The sequence below is a fragment of the Electrophorus electricus genome, chromosome 12 (genome assembly GCF_041902795.1).
Source record: "Electrophorus electricus isolate QZ-2024a chromosome 12, ASM4190279v1, whole genome shotgun sequence".
NCBI lineage: Eukaryota > Metazoa > Chordata > Actinopteri > Gymnotiformes > Gymnotidae > Electrophorus > Electrophorus electricus.
This window is the reverse complement of record NC_137508.1, coordinates 28268015-28287500: the sequence shown is the minus strand read 5'-3', so window position 1 is coordinate 28287500 and position 19486 is coordinate 28268015. Positions and strand designations below refer to the sequence as shown.

The window sequence follows — 19486 nt, the reverse complement described above, 5'->3', positions numbered from 1 at the left end:
CATTGGTCAGACAGTGATGTACCTTGTTACCACTCTGCCAGTATGCACATCAAGGTGTAGGTTGCTAATAGCCTTGTGTTTCAAAGCTGTCTTTAGCTAACAGTATAAAAAATTCTGTGTTTTCCTTGGTAAAAGAGTGCTTTTGTTTTCTCGGAAGGTTCTAGACCACTTATGTAAGAGAACTTGGTTCCCACATTCTGGCATGATAAATTAATAGTGGACACAAAAAAACAAACAAGCAAACCTCTTGTGCATTCATCCAGACGGCTGGCGTGCGGGTTCCACGCACCCGCTGCTTTGAACTGTCGCACGTGGCTCAGGTGCCATCGTCTGGCGCGGCTACACAAACCAGGCAAGAGGAAGAGCAGTGAGTAGCTTTTCTGGTGAACAGCATCACTGCACAAACGTGGCTTTGATCAGACTTTTAATAACCTCAACACAGGAACAAAAGCTTCACACTCTCCAAATGTGACTTCCCCCTTTTGTATCACAAATTCCTCATGTTGGCACAGTTGTTAAGACTTTCTGTAGCACACGCTGTTTGTTTGTTTTCTTTTCCTGTGTTTGTTATTGAGTAGTGAAGAGACCCAGAATAATATTCTGCATGAATGATGTCCTGGGGTGTTTTAAGTGCTGAAATGAACTGCGGTGTAAATTCTAGCCTAAAGCAATCTTTTCCAATTTTCTTTCTTTTCATTGGCCGTCCTGTGATGAGAGATGTAGAGTGACAGGCAAAGTCATTACCCTGCACATGGTGTTAGCCTGGTACACACCTTACACACCTTACACACCATACACACCATACACACCTTACACACCATACACACCATACACACCTTACACACCATACACACCATACACACCTTACACACCATACACACCATATACACCTTACACACCATACACACCATACACACCTTACACACCATACACACCATACACACCTTACACACCATACACACCTTACACACCTTACACACCTTACACACCTTAAGATTGTATTATGGTGTATAAGGTTGTGTTATGGTGTGTAAGGTTGTGTTATGGTGTGTAAAGTGTGTATGCTGTGTAAGGTGTGTAAGGTTGTGTTATGGTGTGTAAGGTGTATAAGGTTGTGCTATGGTATGTATGGTGTGTAAGGTTGTGTTATGGTGTGTATGGTGTGTAAGGTTGTAAGGTGTTTTCTTCTCCAAACTATAAATAGACATAACGTATCTTTTATAGTGAACTTTACACAGAGTAAAACTTACTATTGAGATTTTAAACCCCCGTACAAAAATGGCTGATGGTACGTAGTGCTTTATTTATTTAATAGGAAAGAATTTTGGATTAAAAAAAAAATGAACGCAGCTTGAAACTACAGCGAAGACATTTTGAGCTGGAAGTGTCAGGGTATTGTTTATCTTGTGCTCAGAGTGGGTGGATTAGGAGGTTTGAGGGATGGTTTTGGGTGAGACAAAACCAGAGTGGTTAGGTCCTCTGGCAGCACTCAGGAGTCGGTTATCACCTAATCCACAACATGACTACATCTGATTCATTCAGCTATGAATTATCCAACATAATAACATGATGAGGAATATACAAGGTTGTACACGCACACGCGCACACACACACACACACATACACACACGCACACACACACACAAACACACACAGAGACACACACATGCGTGTGCATGCACACACAGACAGACATGTGTGTGCACGCACACACACACACACATACACACACACACTCACACACACACACACACTCACACACACACACACACACACACACACACACACACACAAACACACACACACACACACATCCATCCTAACCCTCCCCCCTGTATTTCCAGTTCCTCTTGATGGAGAAAAGATAGTGACTGTATCACGCTACACTTGGCGCTACACTGAAAAATAACGTATAATAACCAAATCTGATATTACTCTGGACTACTAATTTGTTTACATTTTACTTAGTAGTATAATTATTTCTAGAAAAACAAAACACATTTGCTATTTCATCAGTTCTTTTTGTATTTAAGTAGTGATTTTAAAAATTAAGAATTCTGTATGAATAAGCTGTATTCAGTCCACGAGAGCATTGCTATTGTATGAGAGCATAACAAATTCACCATCAAATAGCATTACACAAACCCATGGAGGGTTTTACCAGAATACACATAGGCCAGTGCATTCAGGATTTAACAATCAGTATTTTTCAAAGTGTTCTCCATCCCCGTGTTCCAGTGTTCCAACTGTGTGTTCCAGTTTTCCAGTGTTCCAACCCTGTGTTCCAGCCCAGTCTTCCAGTGTTCCATCCCTATGTTCCAGTGTTCCATCCCTATGTTCCAGTGTTCCAACTGTGTGTTCCAGTGTTCCATCCCTGTGTTCCAGTGTTCCAACTGTGTGTTCCAGTGTTCCATCCCTGTGTTCCAGTGTTCCAACCCTCTGTCCCAGCCCAGTCTTCCAGTGCTCTTCTATAGTATATGAACAGGTTCTACTCTGGTCATATTATTTTATATTTCACACACATTTAATTTTTTCTTCGGAGTTTAGACAGTAAGTGATTTTTTTCTGTATATACTACAGTGAATGCAGTAAGCAGGTCAGATGGCAAAACTGATGTTTTAACCAAGATTTAAAAACATCATTTTACATGGTTACATATCAATATGATTTGAACCTCATTTACATATCAGTCATGTTGTTTGTGTTTATAAGCCTGTGAATTTGATGGGGTTACAGAGAAAAACAAATTGATTTTGCTGTGTCCTTAAAACGTCTTTGCTTCCATTCTAAGGAAGGTTTTTTTTTATCCAGTTCTTCGAGGGAAGAATATTAACCCTTAACATCCCAGCAGTAAAGCCCACATAACCTGCTCCACAATGCTGTACTGCTTGTTTCTTTAATGGCTGGTACAGTGTAGATGAAGGCGTGTCGAGTGTAATCACAGATTTTCTTAGCTGAGCGTCTCTGTGTCCTGTTATCACCCTCTTTGCTGTGAGGATTTCCCAGCATGCACTTTGCCTTTGTCCTGCACGTTGTCTCATTTACTGAAGGTCCTATACATCTCAGTCAGTGGATTTGGAATCCCATTTCCCCAGACACACACACACACACACCTGATGGACCTGCAGTGTTCAGAGTGAGGTGTTTAAGTAAGGGGCATCTTAGCCTGTGTGAACTCCTGGTGGCAAATTCAGGGTTGCACAAGTTGCACAAGCCAGCTGATTGTGACTACAATCTGAAGAGTGACTACAAACTCAAGAGTGACTACAAACTCAAGGTTGAAAGTGTGATTTATGGTAATAGAAATACTTCTGATATCATTAATGTGAAGTCCAACATAACTGCTCATGCTCAATATAATCTCAGGAGTGAAGTAGTGTGTGTGTGTTGGGGGGGTGTGTGTCTGTGTCTGCATGTTTGGGGGAGGCAGTGTGTGTGTGTGTGTGTGTGTGTCTGTGTGTGTGATTTTGCGGGAGGTAGTGTGTGTGTGTGTGTGTGTGTCTGTGTGTTTGGGGGAGGCAGTGTGTGTGTGTGTGTGTGTGTGTGTGTGTGTGTGTGTGTCTGTGTGTGTGATTTTGTGGGAGGTAGTGTGTGTGTGTGTGTGTGTGTGTGTGTGTGTTTGGGGAGGCAGTGTACATGTGTGTATGTTTGTGTTGTCATGTATATACAAATACACATATTTGAAATGAAAGCAATTGTATTGTCTTTTTACTATGCAATAAAAGATTGTGTTAAAAAGATGCAGGTTAATAAATGCACTTTAATTTCCATGTAGGCACTGATGCTTCAAACAAAAGCTGCATTATTTGCAGGGAAAGGCTTAGCAAAAATAAAACCGCTGAGCGTTAAGCGCTATAGACCCTGTAATGATGAGAAATAAGTAGCAGGACTGGGGTCTCTGCATCCTGCCAAGTGAGCTGGACCAGTGAGTCATGCTCGAAACGCGACACCCTTCAGAACAGAGGGCCCTAATGACTGAGGCTGGAAACAGCACGCTGAAATCAGCCTTACAGCTGCCGTCGAACTCCACGCTCACTGGTGCTAATTAGATTTTCAGTGCTCACAGTGTGGTGCGTTTGCTTCTGATCAGACGCATTTCACGACATCAGTTAATGTTCGTTTTGTTCTTGACAGCCAGTAGCATCACCAGCATGCGAGTCGTCAAACAGGAGTGTCTCTTACGTGTGCCTTCACATAGCTGCATGGCTCTTCTGGTACCTGGTCTCCAGGTAGACAGGCAGAAGAGGTGTCCTCCACTGCCAGTCTTTAAATCTCCGGTCAGCCACCAGCACAGAGACACAAATTACGTGTGTGATTATGCCCAGAACTCTGCGTTTACACCTACCTATCGAGCTAAGTAATAATGCTAATGCTAATGCTAGCTAGCTGCGCTGACTTGAAGTGATAATAACAGTGGGACCTGATAGTGCCAAATGTTTCCTTAATGAGGACGCATACTAGACTAGAGGGTTTTACCGCTGACAGTACACTGAATGAGCACTCTGTCGCCATGGAAATATTCCCAGTGTCATAGCAACCTTAACTGGTGATGGAAGTCACCTTTGATTTACCTGTGCGAGCTGATACAAGGGGCTTGGTGTGTGTGGGTTCTAACTATGGGACCACCTTGTCCTCCAGAAGAAACACAGACCCCTTGGCCCAGAGTGACACTTCATGAGAGTTTGACGGTGATAACACTGACAAGACAGGACACGGTCAGGGGGATAGTGTTGGTGTTTACAGAACACGGTCAGGGGGATAGTGTTGGTGTTTACAGGACACGGTCAGGGGGATAGTGTTGGTGTTTACAGGACACGGTCAGGGGGATAGTGTTGGTGTTTACAGGACACGGTCAGGAGATTAGCGCACGCACACACACACACACACACCAGCTCTCTGATTACCACCTCTCTGCTCACGGCTTCTTTCGAGTAGCTGAGGGAAACATTTAAGTCACTTTGTTTTCCATTATTTGTTTGTGGCTTTCAAACACATGAGACTAAAACAACAGATGTTTGAATACACAATAACCACTATAATCATCGTTACTTTCTGTCCTTTGGTTGAATGAATCCTTTTGCTTCATCCCGGCCTGCACCAGAGAGAAGCCCATCAAGACAGCACAACGCGTGCTGGTCTGTGCTAGATCAGACGCTAGGCTGAGGCCAGCTCATCAAGATGGCTGTACTGCTAGTAGCCAGAGCTGTGGATGTCCATGTTACGAAACACACCATGATGTGCAGATGGCAATCTCATTAGGAAAGCAGTCATGCTTGGATAATGGATGCATCCTGCAGTCCTGATAACGGCCTGGTGCTGGCAGGTTCTGGAAACTGAGGCCAGCTGTGTGTTTCCTTTTCTATCATTAAGATAATTCTTTATAATTCTTTAATATAATTCTTAGAGTTCTTTCCCCAGTAAATTCCCAATTTAGTTAATGGCATTTCAGCTCAGTTAGGCTGTCTTAGACTCTTGGCCAGTTACCCTGTCCTGGACTCTTGGACAGTTACCCTGTCCTGGACTCTTGGACAGTTACCCTGTCCTGGACTCATAATTCCCAATAATAGGACAAAAGCTCACATGGTTGCACCTATTTTTTCTTGACAGATGAACATATCGGTGATCAGTGTGCAGACCTTTAAACCAGCTGTCTGCTGTTTACAGATTAACGGATTTTCTTGATTTACTTCTGGTGCTCTCCTGTACTGGAGACCCTGACTGTGATGGATGCTGTGTCAGACTATCATACCTACATTAGCCTCAGTGGGCCCGGTACTGCTCTGTTAACCAAGCCCAGTGGGCCCGGTACTGCTCTGTTGATCAAACCCAGTGAGTGTGGTACTGCTCTTTTGATCAAACCCTGTGGGCCCGGTACTGCTCTCATGATCAATCCCAGTGTGCCCGGTACTGCTCTATTGATCAAACCCAGTGGGTGTGGTACTGCTCTGTTTACCAAACCCAGTGGGTGTGGTACTATTCTGTTTACCAAACCCAGTGGGCCCGGTACTGCTCTGCTGCTCCTGGCGCTAGGAAGCCTTCAGCTGATGGACGTGCTTCCATTTTAATTCTGGTCAGTAAAAGAAGCTGTAGAAACATCACCTCTAAACGATATAATTAGACAGCAACTCTGGCAGGAGCACGAAACAGCTGCTCGCTTATCTGTGCAGGAAAGAGATGAAAGGGAGGAGGGTAAAGCCAGAGGCATTGTGTAAAATGTGTGGATTAAATGTGGGAATGAATGATTATTCGCAAATGTGGTCCTAGCAGGGTAACGCGGCACCAAATTGCTTCTTTTGCAGATAAGAGCTTTAAGGCAAAGCAGCGTCTGCAGTCAGGCAGTGTGCTTTAATACACGCATCACAAAACTCCGACTCAAAGACAGGTGCACACTGCACACGACACAGATCTCTTCTATTCAAGCAGACTCTGCCCTGGGAGCTCGTGCCACTCTGAAGCGCGTCACACAGTGCCAGCAGTGGAAGACGGTTGCAGCCTGCTTACAATATTCCGATGTACTCTAGGAGCCTGTGAAGATGCTCTGAATCCAAAAATTAAAAACGGTGTAGCTGCCCACATCATTTCAGCATCGTAGCAACCGAAGGCTTTTAGCTAACAACTATGCCACAGTAACTAGCAACTATTTTAGAGAAACTAACAACTGTGTTGTGGTCATGTTCTCAGAACATCAGCTTGGAAGATAGTTCTCCATGTTCACACTCACCATCCACATTGTTAGCATCATTGGTTGATTAGAAACCCTCTCTAGGTGTACTGTCATGCAGCCCATGCCCTAACGAGCACGCTGTGTGTCATCTCAGCATGAGTCGTGAGTTCCTGACCACGGCACCGCTGTCGGATGGATGTTTTTGGATGGCAGACCACTCGTAACCCGTCAGTGACATTGACAAATGTAAAGACTCCAGTGGAACTGCCGTACCTCCGTCAGGATGGTGCTGTGGCTGTGTTGCGAGTGCTCCACCACCCAAAAATAATATCCGCTCAGCTCTGCTCCTGTAATCAGAAAACCGAACTGTGATTAATGGGCTAGAGATGCTGGGAAGTCATACAAGGCAACAGGCTACAGTGTGTAATTGTACAGCGTTTTAAAAGTAGCTAAAAGATAAATGTACCTACCAAAACAGCCAGTGTGTACATGAATAAGGTTTTTCTAATAAAGTGGCTTGTGAGTGTGTGCTATCTATAATAACAGCGCTCAAGCCCAGTCTCTGAGGGCATAGTTACCGTATCACTGCAGCAGCACAGCTAAAGGGGACCACATCAGCCTGATCATATCTGGCAATATCCATGAAAATAGAGAAGGTGTTGGTTGATATTCTGTGCAGTTGCCAGTTAACTGGAGTTAATCTGTGTGAAGGTTTGAGTAGGATAAGATGTGTCTGTCTCAGTGTGAGATGGATCAGTACTGGCTTCCTGGTGTTTGATGTTGTTCAGTAGGTTAATTCAGTAGGATTGTTCAGTAGGGTCATTTGGTAGAATTTTTCAGTAGGTTTGGTCAGTAGCGTCGTTCAGTAGGATTGTTCAGTAATGTCATTCAGTAGGTTCGTTCAATAGGATTGTTCTGTAGGTTCGTTCAGTAGGTTCGTTCAGTAGGATTGTTCAGTAGGGTCATTCAGTAGGATTGTTCAGTAGGGTCATTCAGTAGGATTGTTCAGTAGGGTCGTTCAGCAGGTTCGTACAGTAGGATTGTTCAATAGGGTCAATCAGCAGGTTCGTTCAGTAGGATTGTTCAATAGGATTGTTTAGTAGGTTTGTTCAGTAAGGTCGTTCAGTAGCGTCTACACACATTCTGATGAACAGTGGAAGTATTTCTGGCTGAATTAGAAGCGGACGCATAAAACGCCGGTACATGGTGTGATGAGCAGCAGAGGTACAGAACACACACACACACATGCACACAAACACCACAACAGAGGATGCCTTACCTACAGCAAACAAATATCTCCACTGGGAGGTTTTCTATAAAAGCATGAGAATGTGTGTGTGTGTGTGTGTGTGTGTGTGTGTGTGTGTGTGTGTGTGTGTATGCGTAGGTGTGCATGTGGGCGTAAGTTGCATGTTTGTGTGTGTATGTTTTTCTCCTCTCTGCAAGGGTACAGTTTAACTAAAATTGTTGGCAAGGATGCACTTACGCTCTGTAACCCTACCCCACCTGGGCAGTATGTTTGGCACTGAAGGAGGAGTGGATGTTTCTCCTAATGACGCATTGCTCGACACCCTGAACCTCGTTTGGTGTTTAATCACACAGCGGTCCAGTGTTGTGAATATTTACTCATTTATGTGCCAAAATAGGGGCTTATTTTAATACAGTTAATATAAATACAGTCATTAGAGAAACTCCTACGGTGGATCTATGTGAAGCGCTTTGACCTACCAGTGTGTATGGAAAACGCAGTATAAATAAACTTCTTTCCCTGTCTTTTCTCTGTATGTAGAAGATTCCAGGACGTAGCTGCAGTGTGCTGTAGTGAAAGATGAAGAGGTAGTCACGTTTGCAGTGAAGTGCACATGGTTTTCAGGGAAAGGGGATGTTTCCAACAGAGGACCTTTATCAGCTGTTCAAGCAAGTCCTAGAACTTCAGAAGCACTTTGCTTGCACAGCTGATGAAGGCCCTCTGTCCAGTACATCCTGTTTCTCTGGAACCCTCATGTTCTCAGGAAAAACCTACTTCACTGCAATTTTGACTCTCTCTCTCTCTCTCTCTCTCTCTCTCTCTCTCTCTCTCTCTCTCTATTTTATTAACTATCCTTTGCATGGATGTAAACTAAAGCATTGTGACATTGTGCTAGCAGAGAGCACCTTACGTTTCCACCGGTCTCTCTAATTAAGCAGGATATTGCACAGACTGCCACCCCACGGCTGTCTGGACAGAGACTGTAATCGTTAAATGTACTGGAATCGGTGTGGGAGAAGGAAGATTGTTCCACTTCCAAAAAATACCTAATGTGCCGAGAGAGAGAGCGAGAGAGCTGGAGAAAGAATAAAAGATGTGTATAGAGAGAGGGAGGGAGGGGGAGAGACAAACAGAGGGAGAGGGAGAGAGATGCTCAGGCAAAGATGAATGGTTTTTTTACATTCATTAACGCTCAGCCCTTGAATCTGTGAAGTCTTCTTGCCTCTTTGGCCTGTGTTGTGAGACTCTAAATGTACATTTTAAATTCGCAGACAACAGGCAGCCCAACCCCTGGGGAGGGGGTAGCGTTCAAAAAGATAACAGAAGTGTTTTTGTGCCGTTAAGCTGAGAGGGTTCTCGCTTTGCTGGGTTCTGTATTTTGTTGATGTGTTTGTTTTGGCATGTGCATAGAGAACACAGTCATTAGCATAAAGCCACTGCTTGCTAAAAGAGAAATCCAGAAATAACTCCACCTGTTAATTTTCCTGGTTTTGTGCATGTGAATAGAGGTGTGGGGTGCTGTGTGGACAAGAAAAAAAATCTCTGGAAAATAGATGTTGGTTGTCTCCTTGCATTGTTCCAGTATAATAAAAGAATTCTAAAGAAGTTTGGGTTTGGAATTGCATTGTCCGTCAGCCTCAAGCTGACCAGTATTGTGCACTTCATACAACAGAAAAGAAAACTGAAGCAACTTGGATTCCTGGTCCCTGGTTCCTCTACGTCCTCAGATGCCTGTTAAATTGTTTTATTTTTTTTCTTGCTCTTGAAGACAAACAGTGCGAGTGTTTGATCGCGGCACAGTCTAGAGCTGCAAACCTCAGAGGCAGAGCTACCCAGATGAAGACTGAGCATGCTCGCGGATGAGCCCCACACGCAGGGTCCGGAAGAGAAGAACAGCATTCAGAGGCTCGCCGGTGTCCTTGAGATTTCAGGAAGCTTAAGTGTGCATTTCCTTAAAAGACCCTTAGACAAACTGTAAGAGTCTTTAGTCAGAACCGCCATTGTGTTATCCTGGAATTACGAGCACACAACACAACAGTATATGTGGCAAACTATAATACCCCTTAGACTCGACCTGCAGGACTGAGCTGCTTTGCAGTGTCTCGTTGAGCTGTGCTCAGCTGTCTGAGTGCGTTGTGGGGCTCTGAGTCTACACTGGGCCAGCATAGAGAAATTCAGCACGCGTACTTACCCACAGCGGCCTGGACGTCAGGTAATGAAATATTTCCAGCTGCTGTTGACCTTGTGTGACCTCGCCTTTATGAGACACGCATGTGCAGAGCGCCCGCTCCTGTGTGAGGCCAAACCCTGACCGTGTCCACACACACACACCCCCAGTGTGGCAGCGGGGGAGAAATTAGCAACTGTAATAAATAAATAAAGTAGCTGGCCAAAATTTTCTCTCGAAGAATGGATTCACCTTTCAACGCAGGCAATTATGTTGTGTCGAGCTCTGGAGATATGCAGATTGGGCCACATGCAGTCTCCGGAGGAGCGCCTGCCATTACTGCAATGATGTCGTCTCAGCTCCACCCACACTGCACCACTCAGACTCCGCCCACCTGCTCTGCAGGTTCGGGGGCTGTTAAAAGTTGGTATGAGGAATGTTGCCTTTTCATTTAAATGTGAATGTTTTTCGAGCTTCTAGGACAGTTTTATTAGGACACAATTTTTAAAAGGTTTCCTGGCATGAACGAATCTGTGGCTATTGTTGTTGTTGTTGTTGTTGTTGATGTTGTTGTTAACTGTAAACACAATTGCTAACTTTCCCAGTTTCACAGTTCCTCAGAACCTCCTGTCTTTACTAATCCGCTCCAGGATTTGCAGAAGACCCTCTAAAATCACGCTGGTGTTTTCTTGCTCTTCTTGTGGTTTAATCTACTCATTAACAAAACCTTTTTCGTTCTGATGCTCTTTAACTATAGGCTGTTTTCTTCGTGTGGTTGCTGGGCAACCATTATGGCCATTATGTAATAAGCTAACGGGTTACTTTGAGCATCACTGATTACACTCAGATCTTTAACAAGAATCTCCACGCTCGCTCTGTGATGTCATTCTTCTTGCTCGTGGTATATGTCAACGCTGAGAGCTGAGTCTGAATGGAAAGAAACACATGTTTAGCAGAACCAATGTCTTCCTGTCACAACATTAACACAAAGAAACTGGACAAGCAAATTGTGGATCAGATTGTAGCTCTTTGACTCTTCGGTGCGCAGCTGTTCTGGTTCCTTTCATCGCACAAATAGGTGAGGTGTCAGAACAGGTGAGGGGTGTGATGCGCCTCTCAGACGTCTGGCGGACGCCCCATTTTCCCGGGAGCCTGAGTACAGCTATAACCGGTCCTTTTAGTCGTCTGCTGTAATGCAAACAGCATCAGCAATAGCAAATAAATAAATAAATGCAAATTTTAAAAAAGAAACATGGAAGAGAAATTAGCTGGCAGCAAGTCTCCAAATGCAAGTACACAAAATCTTTAAAAGACATCAAACACGCAGAAGAGGCACGTAGCATGTGCATGCGATTACTGGAGAGATTACACACTCCTCTTGACATGAGAAAATACACACGCATATGCACATTGATCAGATAGAAAAGACATTTATGCTTTATGCTCAGAGCCATAAGATATGTGATAAAATATTGTGCTTTTAAAATATTTGCTAGAAATGTCTTGACAAAGATGCTTTAACAAAGACGCATATCTGTGTGAGATCTTCTTCAGATCTCACAATCATTGTTTCAGGTACATTTACACTTTCAGTCACACCCTTTGTTGATTTTCTTCAAATATTTCAGACTTCCAGCAATAACACTTTCAAACCTGAATGTAACCTTTGTCATCTCTCTTGAAATGCATTATAGTTCTCGGCAAGATTCCCCAAATACTGTTTCACTTTGCTAAATGTCTGTTAAAATGTTGCATTTTGAATTCATTGCTGAAATGTACAGTGTCTTCAAACGAAAGCATGATGAAGGATCTCTCTTGATGTGTCTGTACTGTGTGTATACTGTGTCTGCATTGTGTCTGTACTGTCTGTACTGTGTGTATACTTTGTCTGAACTGTGTCTGTACTGTGTGTATACTGTGTCTGTGCCGTGTCTGCACTGTGTCTGTTCTGTGTCTGTACTATGCTTGTACCATATCTGTACTGTGTCTGTACTCTGTACTGTGTCTGCTCTATGTCTGTACTGTGTCTGTAATGTGTCTGTACTGTCTGCTCTGTGTCTGTACTGTGTCTGTACCATGTCTGTACTGTGTCTGTCCCTCAGGGGTTCCAGCTTGGCCTGGGCGACGGGCACGTCTACAGCTGGACGGATGGTTTGAGAAGGAGAGACTGGCATGATAACGACAGCATCAGACGAGATGAGCTGCGTACCGGTATGTCCCCACACACAGGAGCTGGCATGCTCTCACCTGGAGGTGCTTCTCTCTCTCTACTTCCTGACACCCTGGTGCTTTCTCCCTGGGTGCTGAAAACGTGAGTTGCCACAGCGTGAAAACACTGGTGAGATTACTGTAGCTCACTGGCTTTCTTCTGCACGCAGGCTGTTAGTTTGGGTTCTGTGCCAGACTTTAAGTGTGGATTTAGCCCTCAGGCAATATTATTGATCCAGTTTACTACACACTGAATGATATTAGCAGTCATCTCTTTAGCATTAAATGATGGTCCCCTGGTTATAGTTCTGGGATAATTGACTGTTAATTGATCATTAGATAATTTAATAATTTTTTAGAAACACTAAATTGACTTTCTCCTCTTTCTCTTTTGTTAAAAGATTGTTAGGTGCTTTAGCGTCTTATTAAAATCTTCCCACACGGCAGGAAGAAAAACTTTGCCAAGTTCAGTTTATGACATTTTTCACGATTAGATCGCATGCCTTACCCCTCGCTGATGACACACCAGTGTTGCTCACAAAAAACGGGGAATTACTGGCAACCTTTACCCAGGCCCAATGCCTCGTTTCTGAACGTCTACTCAGTCTCTGTTTTAGCCGTTTCTGTCAGAGATTAAATAAAAAGTAGAAAACACACTGTCTTACACTCCTGTTTCAGGAAGGACACATCAAAATGAAATATTCCTTTTCCCTTCTGGTCTGCGGTTTGAAGAACAAATGATCCTATGCGACACAGAAAGCAAAACTCAATCCGAGAGGAATTCTACTGCACCAACAGGCATGATTAACCATGAGAACATCCCATAATGACCAGGAGCCGCACATCCTTTGGCGTATAATGAGGCTTAACGTCCGTGTGTTCGGTGCAGCGATTATTCGGATGAGAGGACGGACAGGTCACCTCATGACTGCGGGTGGAGTCTCGTGTCTCTGGGCACACGGCCGTGCTGGGCCAACTGTTCCGGGTCTGACCCGGCCCATCGGATCACGCGACACACTCCGCTGCCTCCCAGTGCTTTCCACACACCATCTGTTGGTAACAAATCTTACGATAGCAAGAACCGCCAAAAAAAAGCCTTGAAATTCATTTTTCATAAAAATTCCCAACTAATCTTAGATGTCGGGGCTTGAGACCAGTGAAGGTGTGATTGGCGTGAAGACCTAACAGTCCCAGCACAATTGATCAAGCGTTTGATTTCTGAACAGCAGCTAACAGCGCTACACGCGCAGGGAGCTGAAAGCTAGTTTTATTTTGCTTCTGTATCAGTAATTTGTATTTATGGCACATTGGAACATGTTTTGTTGTACGACACGATTCTGTGCCTGTGGGCTAATTCCTCACAAACACACACACCTGAAATTCCTGCTTCCTAAAGAGATAAACGACACCTCAGCAGAGACTCCCGTTAAACCGGCTCTGAGCTCGCTGTTTAGGAGTCGGTGTAGTCATCTGGAAAATATTGTTGTTACAGTTTGGCATTATTTCAGTGAAACCCCCGTTTTTTTAGTGGAAAATAAAGAGAAAGCAGGCTTGGAAGGGTGGTGTGTGGGGGTGTGAAATGCATAAATTAATGTTATGATTCAGATTTTCTCTTTATGTTTCCTTTGAGAGATCGGCTGGAGGAGTGAGAGCAAGGGTACTGTAATTATGCACATGGAGAAATGACTTTGGCCAGACTTACGTGTGGCGCACCGAGGGGAGGAGGTTATCACACACACGGGGGGTACGCATGCTAGATGTCAGAGAAAGAGCTTGTTATAGGCGCAGTGTTTTGTGAGATGAATGAATGGCACCTGCCTGTAACGTGCTGACAGAGTGCTCTCATTAGTCGAGCCGGAAGAGCCTTCCGCGTGAAACGTGATCATACCGTTTCAAAAACTTCTCATCTCTCTCCTCTGTTTCTCAGTTCTCCCTCTTCTCGTGTGAAAGGACAGATGTGGAGAGGGAGGCTCTTCTGCACTAATGCAAAGTCGCGCTGCATTTTCAACTCTGATTAAGTGAAGCACTTGTTTTGATTTTTTCGTGGTTTGTTTTGAAAACTTTCCATTTTTCTCCACATCAAAGGGGAAGTCCCGCACTGTGACGTTTGTTTTTGAGTCGGTGTGATTTTCGTACATCACACAAAAGATCTGTCAAAATGAATTAATTGGGTGGGTGTGATGATGGTTTGTTTTGAAATCAGTCTCCCATGAGACGATTTCTCAGAGGATTTAGAAATACACAGAATGAACACAGCTCTAGCCCCAGCACAGAATCATCAGGTGTGTATATCAATTCAATAAACAATTTTAATACACTGCACACATCTCATGCATGACTAGCTTTGTCAATTTTGTCAATTTGTTTAAACTTTTCAAAGTTTAAACTTTTTCAATAAAAAATTTCTACCCTTTTGGCATTAGGTATCAGGAAAGATTATTTTCCAGTGTTAATAAGGCATTTTCACTGTGACTAGTGACACTGGAGCTAATTCAAGACAGCTCAGGGGCCTACAGAGACTGGAGAGTGGTGTAGGTGTGCACTGTCTCACTGGAGAGTGGTGTAGATGTGCACTGTCTCACTGGAGAGAGGTGTAGATGTGCACTGTCTCACTGGAGAGAGGTGTAGGTGTGCACTGTCTCACTGGAGAGTGGTGTAGATGTGCACTGTCTCACTGGAGAGTGGTGTAGATGTGCACTGTCTCACTGGAGAGTGGTGTAGGTGTGCACTGTCTCACTGGAGAGTGGTGTAGCTGTGCACTGTCACTGGAGAGAGGTGTAGGTGTGCACTGTCTCACTGGAGAGTGGTGTAGGTGTGCACTGTCTCACTGGAGAGTGGTGTAGGTGTGCACTGTCTCACTGGAGAGTGGTGTAGATGTGCACTGTCTCACTGGAGAGAGGTGTAGGTGTGCACCCTCTCACTGGAGAGTGGTGTAGGTGTGCACTGTCTCACTGGAGAGTGGTGTAGATGTGCACTCTCTCACTGGAGAGTGGTGTAGATGTGCACTCTCTCACTGAAGAGTGGTGTAGGTGTGCACTCTCTCACTGGAGAGTGGTGTAGGTGTGCACTGTCTCACTGGAGAGTGGTGTAGGTGTGCACTGTCTCACTGGAGAGTGGTGTAGCTGTGCACTGTCACTGGAGAGAGGTGTAGGTGTGCACTGGAACTAGCGTATTGATTCTGAAATGCCTCATTTTGTTCAGTGCAGTCCAAGCACAGTACACAGTTAGATGATCTGAGTAGGTGTCCTGCACCCCTTACGTACGCCAGCCAGCACTGAGAAGACGTTGGTAATGGACATCTGTGTTTTCTACGAGTCCTTCTGATCTGTCTTCGTTAATGCAAGTGTAACTGATATCTGATCTGTCATTACAGTAGAACAACAGAGGACAAGCATCACTGTGAATTAAGTGATTTACATTTAACACACATACATATACAGTAACGTATACAAACACAAGACCAGAATGATGACATTTGTCGAAGCTGCCCTGGACACATGCGCACACACACACACACACACACACACACACACACACACACACACACAAACACACACACACCTGTGACTCATGCTGTGCGTGTGTGTGTGTGTTATAGGTAAAGGAGAACAGGGAAAGGCGTTCCCACTTGCCGAGGATGAGTGTGATGACTCAGTGTACAAAGAGAACGGCTTTAATATCTACGTCAGCAACAACATCGCCCTGGACCGCTCCCTTCCTGACATCAGACACCCAAAGTGAGTAGAGCTGGCCAATCAGACCCAAGCCCTGCATGACGTCACCAAGACTTTTATTATGGCAGCTCATAAAACATTCACTACTTGTGCTGGTAGACCCTGCTCTTTCCCCAGTGTAGTTATAACAAATAAATAATAATAATAATAATCAATTTTGTGTAAAACAAGCTTACAAAGTGTATTACATGATAAAGTACAAAATAAAATTGCACGAAAAAAAGAACAGGAGAAAATAATCAAATAAAACAACAATGATGAAGTGTATGAAAAAGCAATTTATAGTAAAATATTCAAGTCAAGTGATGGGTCTCATAATTTAATACAAAAATCAACCCAGCCTGCAGGTAGAGAATGAAGCCTAATTAATTAAGACTAGATGTCCGTTCTCCCTCTGCACAGTGGAGTGTCTCAGTCTGACCTCATTGGGTCTGATTTTGACCCGCTGATCTCACACCTGTATCATATCTGGTGTTATTGTTTAGTACAAGGTCTTGTCTATGTACAGATGTTCTTTATCTCTGTGGAGGTTCACCTCACACTAGTGTAGTTAGGTCAGACACAGAGACAGAACCAGAGTTAAACATACACACAACGTACCAGAATTACACATACCCACAAGTAACTATATTAATGAATACACACACAGAACTAGATATATATACACGCACAGAACCATATATACTGTATATATATTGATTACATGCTGTGTTTCGGTCTTTCAGAGTCTTTTTGTAAAAGTCCTGTTAAAATAGGGATGTTTCCATTTGTTCATTCTACATTTAAAGGGAATTAGTGTCTATGCAGTGTGGACAGTGATGTCCTCAATATGCATTTGTAATAAAGAATGCAAACATGTCTTTCACAAGTAAGTCAGTTACACAGTTCAGTAGTAGGAATTTGTACTTTCTCTGAATTTGAAGTCAGTACATTCTGGAGTTTGTCTCATTATATATTACCATGTTTGCCTAGCGACATGCTCTGTCATCTTTTCTCTCTAATTAACTGTCTACCCAGTACACCTTAATTGGGTCGCCAGCGTACACAATAACTGAGTTGCCATGACCCTGATTTTACCTGTTTTTCACAGTGTTGGAGTATTCCACTGCATGGTTTGCCTTGCTATGTTGTTGTTACGTGTTGCAGCTCTATACTTCTTTCCTTTTTCTCACTCCAGCCATTTTATGAGGGCAGATCTTACTAAATGACAATTTCTTTCATCAAAATAACAAGAGATTTGGAAACCCACCCATTGTTAGAACTGAACTAAAATGAGACGTTTTTGTGGCATTTTTGACTTTTTGTGGAGTTTGTTCTTCACTGTACTGTCAGTCAGAGTCAGACTGTCACAGAGAGGTGAAAGGCAGAGGTGTGCAGTCTGTCATCAGCTCGCTCCAGAGCTGGTGCCCTTGTTTCTCACGCCCTCGCTCGCTAAATGAGCTCTTTGATGGACTGAATGTTAATTGCTCTCAGAAGGTTCACCACTCTGCACCATTTGCTGCTCGTGGTAACACCTTTCCAGTCATGGATTTTCCCCTGGCAAGAACAAATCCACTTATAACTCAGCACACCTACGGGTCGAGTCGCACAGCGCGCTGGAGTTCGTTACAGCCACGTCAATAATGAAAGATCTTCCTGTCTTAGCACACGCCCACAGCTATTGACCTCTGTGGAAAGCGATGGATGAAGAAGAATGGTACGCTCGCCTTCTTTGTGCCCAGGACGGACAGGCTTCCGACCTCCTCCTGGATACACAATGCACCTTTATGGATGTGCATCGGAAAACTGCAGCAGATGGGATTCGGGCCTTTTTACTGGGGTGGGCCTGTTTTTTGGGCCCTTTTTTTTCCATCTCCCTTTGTTTGCATACAGATCTCTGTGTGGGCTCCGTAACGTGTACACACATTGGCTGATCTGGGAGCAGTCATCCCACTCTGCTTCCTGAGCTCTGGCTGTGTGTTAAAAAGCACCAACTGATCCAGAAACAGACGGGTTTGCGAAAACATCCCACTGTGTGACTCAGTAGCCCAGTGTGGAGGCTGGGGGGACCCTGTTTGACCGGAGCACGTAACCGACCGAGGGTGACACGGCTGTGGGTGTGACGTGGGAACGGCAGGAGGGAGAATATAGACGTTCTTCCAAGACAAAAATACCCTTCATGAACAAAGTATAATATTTAAGAAGTGAATCATTTTACAGGAAAAAAAATTGGCAGCGGAGGGAAATAATTTTATTTCATTATTAAATAATTTTATTTCATTAGTTACCAAAAATAACTTATCTAAAAATATCTAGAAATCAAGAGAATAATCTTACATTGCTGTGGGTAAAATATGTTACCTAAAAAGCAAAATATCTGATTTGCTAGATTCGTTTTACATTTACATTTACATTCAAGGCTTTTGGCAGATGCTCTTATCCAGACTGACAGAGACGCAGAGATGCCGTGAGCCTGTGCCAGTGCAGGACGACACCGTTTGGCCTAGTGATGTTAAAGTGCTTGCTACCTCTACTGCACCACTCTGCTTTCTTAATTTACCATCCAAATAAAACGTCTGCTTTTATTTCGTTAAGCTGCCGTCTAAATATACGGCGCTAATGAAGAGCGGAGCTGTCTTAGCACCTTTGCTGCCGTGGAGCGATAAATTATGGGCGGCTTGTCGGCTTTGTCATTGAATTAGAGCGACGCGCGCGAGCCGTAAAGTACCGCGCCGTACAGCAGTTTCAGCTTGCTGAATGTCAATTAGTGTGTGGAGTTCTGAACGCTTTAGCGGAGCAGAGGGAGGAACAGACCTCCTCAGATGATGATTTACGACAGGAGGTGCGACTGGTCCACTCCACACTGCTCCATGTGCTCCTGGTGTAGAAGGTTCTACACAGAGTCCCCATACTGGAAACAAACACCGAACCCTGTAATGGTGATAGATTGATATTTTAAAATGCCCCCCACTTCTTTGTCTTGCGCAGCTGTAAACAGAAGCTGTACCTGGAGAATCTTCCCAACACAAGCATCATCATTCCCTTCCATAATGAAGGATGGAGTTCCCTGCTGCGCACCGTCCACAGTGTGGTGAACCGCACGCCCGACTGCCTCATCGCTGAGATCATTCTTGTGGACGACCACAGTGACCGAGGTAGGACGTTGAGTTTCCCTCCATCCTGGAGCTTTGGGGTTTGCGTGTTTGTCTTTATAAGAGAGGTACGGTGGACACACTGCACAAACTCTATAGGACCATTTTTGTTGACGTCAGTCTGCATGTTGTGAAGCTTTTGAATCACTGTCATCTTTGTTGGCTTTCTGAGGTTTTGGGTTAGGGTGGGGTTTAGGGTGGGGGTGAAGGTTAGGGTGTGGGTTAGAGTTAGGGTGGGCTTTAGGGTGGGGGTTAGCATTTGGGTTAAGGTGGGGGTTAGGGTTAGGGTGAAGGTTGGGGTTAGTGTTTGGATTTGGGTGGGGGTTAGAGTTA

The 19486-nt window shown here is 44.2% G+C and overlaps 1 protein-coding gene across 3 annotated transcripts in view; it reads left to right on the top strand.

Annotated features, from left to right (window-relative positions):
- galntl6 (polypeptide N-acetylgalactosaminyltransferase like 6) overlaps positions 1 to 19486 on the top strand; it is a 155143-nt gene that overhangs the window by 21835 nt on the left and 113822 nt on the right. For all 3 annotated transcript variants that reach the window (XM_035531306.2, XM_035531305.2, XM_035531307.2), the window contains exons 3-5: positions 12183 to 12291; positions 15887 to 16025; positions 18990 to 19156. In XM_035531306.2, coding sequence (XP_035387199.1) covers positions 12183 to 12291; positions 15887 to 16025; positions 18990 to 19156 — 415 coding nt within the window. The remainder of the gene's footprint in view (positions 1 to 12182; positions 12292 to 15886; positions 16026 to 18989; positions 19157 to 19486) is intronic.